We start from the raw sequence: 8315 nt of genomic DNA, 5'->3' as shown, positions 1-8315 counted from the left end.
TTTTGTCTGATTGGCTACAGTAGAGAATCTGCACTATGTGTAGAGCTGTAGAATAGTAATTAGGTAGAGAACAATTTTTGTTTTCAGACAGACTGTTAATCACAAATTTATTTAAAGACGTTAATTAATTTATTGATTTATTCATTGGTAGGTTAACCACATTAATTTTAAAAGTTTCAAACAATGGCTTTACTTTGACGGAAAAGTGACGTCACATGATTTGTTTACGTTTTAGTACAATCAATGGCGGCTTCAATGCAATATTTCGTGGCCTATTCAGATCTTTAAGGCGTTATAAAGCTAATTTTCTGACGGCTATGACTTTAACAATACGTCCGTTTGCTGTATTTATTACGTTCCAACACTTATATCAATTTTCAACTGTCTTTTTCATTTAGTTTTACAATAAATTTCTCTATATCCGCAGATCAGCTGTCGAAGGAAGAAAAGTTAATTAAGTTATGAATCTAGATCTAGATCTAGGTCACTAGATTTAACGTTAATTCTTAATTCTAGATCTAGACTTAATGTAAATTCTACATCTAGAATCTATTTCAGGCCTTAATTATTTTATATAAATGTTTGTTTAGCGTCAATGATTATCTTATTCGAGAATGCATAGGACTTATCTATCTAGGATCTAGATAGAAATTCTAGATCTAGATCTGGATCTGTCTAAAATTTAGATCTAATCTAATCTAGATTCTAGATGTAGAATCTAGACTCAACGTAAATAAATTCTACATCTAGATCTAGACTAAACGTAAATTATTAATCTAGAAACTAGAATTTATATACTAAACTATTTCAGGCCTTAATTATTTTATATAAATCTTTGTTTGTTTAGCTATGGAATATGCTATTTTGGAAAAGCTCGATCTAGGGCCTATTTGCGTAACTTAAGATTCATAAGCGGATTCTATACCGCTAATTTTGCAAAAGAGACCCACGCTTTTCTTTATAGTAATTTAAATAGTAGTGTATAATTTATTTTCTACTTTTTAGTGCATTAGTACATAAAAGCTTGTTATTAAAACGTGTTTTATGAATATTTTTCAGTACTTTACGTTTTATTTACAATAGAGTTACATGACTAAAAACCATTGCGCGTCTATTGAACGTGATGGCGCAGCTATTGAACCTGATGGCGCAGCTATTGAACGTGGTGACGCGTGTGGTATGGTTGGATAAACATGCCTACTAATTCGGTCCAAATTTTAATTAATTCATAAAAAAATAATTAGGCATCCAATTAAGTCAAATTTAATTTCAGACTGCATTGTCTTCATGTCTTGACCCACGTGCCAAGTGTGAACCGTATCGGTCAAATAGAAGTGTCCGAATTTTCGCTCCGGCGTTTCGATCTAGACAGACTGACGACTGACGACAGACAGAGGAAGTGAGTTAAATAAAAGCTTGTAAAAAAAAAATTAAAAAAAAAAAAAACGTTTTAATAACAAGCTTTTATGTACTAATGCACTAAAAAGTAGAAAATAAATTATAGACTACTATTTAAATAACTAGAAAGAAAAGCGTGGGTCACTTAAATCTATATATTGGATACCTTTATTAATGTTTAGGAAGAGACAGTGGCGTAGCGAGGTCGGGTGTCACCCGGTGCGGCACTTAATGGTGTCACCCCCCCAGAGGCGTCGCTCCCGGGGACAAACTTACAAATTTTTTATTTGCACCCCCCTTAAACTTTCGATTTGCACCCCCTACCTCAAGTTTTTATCTATATATTTTACTATTTTTTGCCTTGGTGTCACCCCCCTAAATGGTGTCACCCGGTGCGGTCCGCACACCCCGCCCCCCCCCCCCTCTCGCTACGCCTCTGGGAAGGGACCCACGCTTTTCTCTATAGTTATTTAAATAGTAGTCTATAATTTATTTGCTACTTTTTAGTGCATTAGTACATAAAAGCTTGTTTTTTATGAATTTTTTTTAGTACTTTACATGTTTTTATTTACACTAGAGTTTCATGACTAAAAACCATTGCGCGCCTATTGAAACGTGATAACGCGCTATACTTCTATACTTCTATACTTCTATACTTCTATACTTCTATACTTCTATACTTCTATACTTCTATACTTCTATACTTCTATACTTCTATACTTCTATACTTCTATACTTCTATACTTCTATACTTCTATACTTCTATACTTCTATACTTCTATACTTCTATACTTCTATACTTCTATACTTCTATACTTCTATACTTCTATACTTCTATACTTCTATACTTCTATACTTCTATACTTCTATACTTCTATACTTCTATACTTCTATACTTCTATACCTCTATACTTCTAAACCTCTATACTTCTAAACCTCTATACTTCTATACTTCTATACTTCTATATATAAGGGGTTTGTAGCCGAGAAAGTCGAGAGAGCGGAAATGGGTTTTTCTCTCACCTCCGTGCATTCTCATTGGTACAAGGAGGTTTACCAGACCTGAGCAAGCTCATTTCACACTTAGACAACATTAATATTAAACTAAAAATAAAACGTATTAACACACAGCTCAATACATTTATTTATATTCATTATATTTACTCATATATAGGCTAGTCTTGCCCCCCCCCCCCCCACCTTATCATCTCCCAGAGCTGTAGGCTCACGAGTTGGGCTCCTTACCCTCTCTCGGCGATCGTGATAACACCAGCCACTATGCACCCATGCGTTTCACACCCGATAATTGACCGCTATAGATCTTCACGTTGTCTCAGGTTAACGATCGTGTCATACACCGCTCGAACTAAGGTACGGCCACTCCCGCCGTGCCTTACACCTGACAACTGACCACAACAGAGGTCATGAGTAATGATTCTATCGTGACGTCCAGCGGCATGCCCGAACTCAACTTTAGACATAAATCACCGCGGGTGTCTTCCCATCATTACGTGTGACTCATGCACCTGCATAGAGCTCGTAGCCCTAACGACCAGCGTGAGCTGATAATATTTAATTAAATTTTACATTTCCCTGGCCTGATCGTCACCTAAGCCCCTTTAACGAACAACCAAGTAACAATTATTATATTAACAAGTTTACTTCCTGGTGTATGCCTACTCCCCCCCCCCCCCCCCCCCCCACCCCCACCTTGTCAGGATCATCATTTTGTACTAAAAAGATTGTTTAACTCTAATTAATCATAAATTGAACATGAGGAAAAGCATTTTTTTTTCTGCAAATTTTGCACTTTTTTCGTCTTAGTGCCACCCTCTTAAATGTTACCCGGTGCGATCCGCACCCACCTCCCTTAGTACCACCTTCTTAAATGATGTTACCCGGTGCGATCCGCACCCACCTCCCTTAGTGCCACCCTCTTAAATGATGTTACCCGGTGCGATCCGCACCCACCTCCCTTAGTACCACCCTCTTAAATGATGTTACCCGGTGCGATCCGCACCCACCTCCCCTTGTGACGCCTTTGAGGGGCACTTAGCTATTGTTTTAAATTCCTGCAGTGCTAGAGTTGGTGTGTGAATTGTTGGTCCATGAAATGTTGATGACTTTATGGCCAACATTTATGACTAAATAAAACCAACAAAAATATTTACGGCTAGATTTTATTTCAACCAAACGTAAAATGCTTGTCATCTCAGTTCAGCTTTTAATGTAGGCCGTTCAGGTTTGGCCGTTCTTAATCAGTGTAGGTAATTTGATTACTTATTCGTGTGTGCTATTTTGTGTGCGGTAGTTGTATTTAATGTGCGTTTGGTGTATTTAGTCTGAGGTAGGTGTATTTAGTGTGGGTAGGTGTATTTAGTGTGGGGTATGTCTATTTAGTGTGGTGTAGGTGTATTTAGTGTGGGGTTGCTGTATTTATTGTGGGGTTGTTACATTTAGTGTTTGCTAAGTGACAACCTGGCTGTAGATGTGGTGACAACCTGACCTCTAAATGACGTGACAACCTGACCTGTAGATGACGTGACAAACTGACCTGTAGATAACGTGACAACCTGACCTTTAAATGACGTGACAACCTGAGTGTAGATAACGTGACAACCTGACCTAAAGCAGACGTGACAACCTGACCTGTAACGTGACAACCTGACCTGTAGATAACGTGACAACCTGACCTGTAACGTGACAACCTGACCTGTAACTTGACAACCTGACCTGTAACGTGACAACCTGACCTGTAACGTGACAACCTGACCTGTAGATAACGTGACAACTTGACCTGTAACGTGACAACCTGACCTGTAACGTGACAACCTGACCTAAAGCAGACGTGACAACCTGACCTGTAACGTGACAACCTGACCTGTAACGTGACAACCTAACCTGTAGATGACGTGAAGTGACAACCAGGAACCGGAGACGCACGGTTAGCCGGATGTTTATTCCGGATAGAATATGGGTAGTCACATGATCGTATATTAAATGTTGACACAATATAGGTAGTCACATGATCGTATATGAAATGTTGACACAAGAAGTCGCCACTGAGCTCAGGATTGTGGCATTCAGGCTGTTTGAGCGGCAGACGATATGTCAGCCTGCCTTGTTTATTTTCTTTAGAAATTAAGGTCAAGGTAGCTGGGTTTGTTACAAGGTCAAGGCCGCTGTGTTTCTGTCTAGGCTACATTCATCTAGGTCTCATTTCTTACATGTGATTACATCTGGTACCGGTGATTACATCTGGTACTCTTTACAGTTGATTATATCTGGTATATTTTACAGGTGATTACATCTGGTATACTTTACAAATTTACAGGTGATTACATCTGGTATACCAACAGCTTTTGCTTTCTGTATTAAGTTCACCAGCTGTGACATTGCCTTGTGACTGGACTAGGACATCCACCAAGAGGAATCCACCAAGAGGAATTCCACCAAGAGGAATCCACCAAGAGGAATTCCACCAAGAGGAATCCACCAAGAGGACATCCACCTAGCGACTGTCCTAGCCTATATCCACCTATATCCACTGCAGGCTCGCAGGTAAAGATGAGTGGCGTGGAGCTCGACTCCTCATCTGACGCCCTCTTCAAACAGCCAATGAGGAGCCGGAGAGTGGTCCAGATTGTCATCCTTGTGGCGGCCCTGGTTCTTGGACTGGCCATCGGTCTGCTGGTGGGGACATTCGCCATCGGCCAGGAGCAGGACGGTCTGTACCTGTCCGGCGTCCCAGCTGGTCTGGTCTCTGACGCCGACCCGGCCATCGCTCAGAAAATCATAGACGGCATCCAAGCCTCGAGGATTGAGGAAAATTTGAGGTATGTACTGCTGACGCTTTATTCATTTTTACACAGCACTGGTGACGCTTCATTTCATTGGTACATAGCACTTATGTCGCGTCATTCATTACATTAAATTTGTACATAGCACTTATGACGCGTCATTCATTAAATTTGTACACTGCACTGATGATTCTTCATTCATTACATTTGTACATAGCACTGGTGACGCTTCACTCTTTGCATAGCGCTGATAACGCATCTCACAACGACATGGTTGGCTGTTTCAACTTTCAGACTGTTGTCTCAGAAACCTCACTTAAAAATGGTTGTGTAACGTTTACCTATCTACCAGCCAGATAGATGGTGAACGTCCCCGGATTCTTTTTTCGGGGTTATATGCAAATGACTTAAAGCCTAAATGAATGAACACTAACTCAACAACACACTAGGGCTCGATCTCGATGTCTAGGGAAAACTAGTGATACTATTGAAGTTAACAACTCATCCAATCTGCATACAACCTTTAATAAGCGAACACAGTTGTGGCAGAACACTAGGTTAAACGAGATAAAATATTTAATTTAGAAAATAACAAAACCCAACTTACAAAGCGTAAGAAAAAACACTATCACAGATTTTAACACTGTATAAAAATAGCCACAGGTCACACAACACTGCTATAGCTTCAAGAATCACTTGGCGACAAGTAATATTATACTAGAATACTAAAACAACTTAAGAAAGCATAGCACACACAGGACTTAAGTTCTCTCACGTTCAAATGGTCAGAATCTATTGCCGGACAAAATGGACGGCCTGGTCTTAATAGACCGTTTGATCAAGGTAGACTGCCTCGTGTTGCGTGTGTGCGATCCAGTTAAAGACTTATGCAACAGGGGAGGTTATCCTCAACTCATGTAGCCATTGGTTGGGATGGTCATCTGATCAGAATTAATCAATCAGATCTTGATGGAAAATTTCTGGGTCCTAGTCACCCTTAATAAGACAGTGGAAAAACCCCGGTAGTTGCACCATCAATCCATATAAGGTATTATACAATGTCAAACTAAGAATGGAACATGACGAGACCTAAGTAGGTCACATCCCCTCCCTTTTTGGAAGAGACAGATAGGTTCCACAAAAACATACATAAGGAACCAATCTGGCAATGAAAATAAAAAAAATGTTTTACAAATGTAGTCAATCAAAATCCTAATACCAGATGAAAATATCCCTGAACATAAAAGGGAAGTAACTCAAACTTTTACAATTGGTGAAAGGGGAGTAACCCTTCAAAAAATAATTATACATCAAAATCCCTCAGAAAAGGGTATTACAATATTTCCATGTGGATATTAAAAGTGGTAAACCCGCCAGGGTAAGACCTTTATTTCAATAACTAGCTACAATATCAACTGAGTCATATGAGACATATTATTATAAAAGATTACATATAATCAAAAACCCACCTTTAATTAAGGTTCACCTGAAAATAAACAAAATATTCAACCGGATTGGAATTTTGAAAAATTCAAAACTCATACCACTCATTTTCATGTGAGTGTCACCCAAACACAACACCTGTGTATGGTCTTAATGAACCACAAAACATGTCACATGACCAATGTGTGCAATAAGATTTTACATCCTTGACAAACAATCAGCCACAACATTATCACTACCCTTAATGTGTGAAATTTCCAGATTAAAATTTTGGAAATATAAACACCATCTCAATATTCTTTGATTTGTCTGTCCTAACTTAGAGGTAAATTTCAGGGGATCATGGTCAGAAAACACTCTGACTGGATTGGTTGAAGAAGAGACATAGACTTCAAAATGTTGTAAGGATAAAACCAAAGCTAAAGCTTCTTTTTCAATAGTAGAGTAATTCTTTTGGTTCTCATTTAACTTCCTGGAAAAAAAAGCAATGGGATGGTCAATCCCCATGTTGTCTTCTTGAAATAGGACTGAACCAATGGCTAAGTTGCTAGCATCAATGGCAAGTTTAAAGGGCTTGCTGAAATATGGTGCAGCCATAACAGGAGCATTAGATAAAAATGACTTAATGGTTAAAAAAGCTTCATGACATTTATTTGACCATTCAAACTCAACACCCTTTTTCAATAATGCAGTAAGAGGTTCAGCAACAGCTGAAAAGTTTTGACAGAACCGCCTATAGTAACCAGCCATCCCAAGGAACTTTTTGATTTCTTTACAATTTTTGGGAGGAGGTAACCTTACAATAGCATCTACTTTAGCTTCAATGGGCCGAACTTGGTTCGTTCCCACTTGATAACCCAAATAGGTAATTGAACCTTTACGGAACTTGCATAAAAGTGATTTCTGTAAAGGTTTACAGTAGAATTAACTTCAGACAATTTATGGCTTTCCTCTGTGGACAAATGCATAAGGTGGTCATTTAAATTATCTAAAAAGGAAGAATTTACCAATTTTGGGGGTTTCAATTTATCATGTATCACATCATCAGAAACATTTGAACATACAGGTAAAGTAATTTTAGCTGTGGAATGATAATTGTTACAATTATCATAATACTTTTTCAGTGAGTTAACATGATACACTGTCTGTTTCTTTCTTCTGTCGGGCGTATTGACAACATAGTTCAAATCACTTAATTTTGAATGCACAGTAAAGGGTCCACAATATCTCAAGGATAACGCATTGTTCAGATTAGGCACTAGCACAAGAACCTTCTCGCCTGGATTGAATGTTCGTTTACGAGAACTCTTATCATACAGTCCTTTCATTCTCACTTGGGCCTTTCTTAAGTTCTTGTGAGCCATTTCGCACACAGCTTTCAGTCGAACGTGAAAATCGTCAAAGTTTTCCACTGGATGGTCACTGGTACCTGTCCAACGTTCGTGGATCACCTTCAGGGGACCACGGACAGAATGTCCAAACACAAGTTGAAAAGGAGAGTAGCCTAAAGAGTCCTGGACACAGTCCCTCGCGGCGAAAATAATCCAAGGAACAGTCTCATCCCATTGGGTGTTACTATTAGCGAATGTTCTTAGCATGGTTTTGAGGGTTTGGTGGAACCTCTCAAGTACGCCTTGAGACTGGGGGTGGTAGGCTGAGCTGGTGATGTGGGTA

General features: G+C 39.0%; 1 protein-coding gene across 8 annotated transcripts in view; it reads left to right on the top strand.

Moving 5' to 3' along the window:
* Nucleotides 1-3585: 3585 nt before the first annotated feature.
* LOC131935520 (putative N-acetylated-alpha-linked acidic dipeptidase) overlaps nucleotides 3586-8315 on the top strand; it is a 40513-nt gene continuing 35783 nt past the window's right edge. The window contains exons 1-2 of one of the 8 annotated variants that reach the window (XM_059291941.1): nucleotides 3586-3661; nucleotides 4733-5234. In XM_059291941.1, the coding sequence (XP_059147924.1) occupies nucleotides 4966-5234 (269 nt within the window). In that variant the 5' untranslated portion in view covers nucleotides 3586-3661; nucleotides 4733-4965. The other 7 variants (XM_059291947.1, XM_059291949.1, XM_059291946.1 and 4 more) reach the window with 7 other exon arrangements.

This window comes from Physella acuta, unplaced genomic scaffold (assembly GCF_028476545.2).
Source record: "Physella acuta isolate Inbredline_101_S28 unplaced genomic scaffold, ASM2847654v3 ptg000148l, whole genome shotgun sequence".
Taxonomy (NCBI): domain Eukaryota; kingdom Metazoa; phylum Mollusca; class Gastropoda; family Physidae; genus Physella; species Physella acuta.
This window is presented reverse-complemented; position numbering and strand designations above follow the sequence as displayed.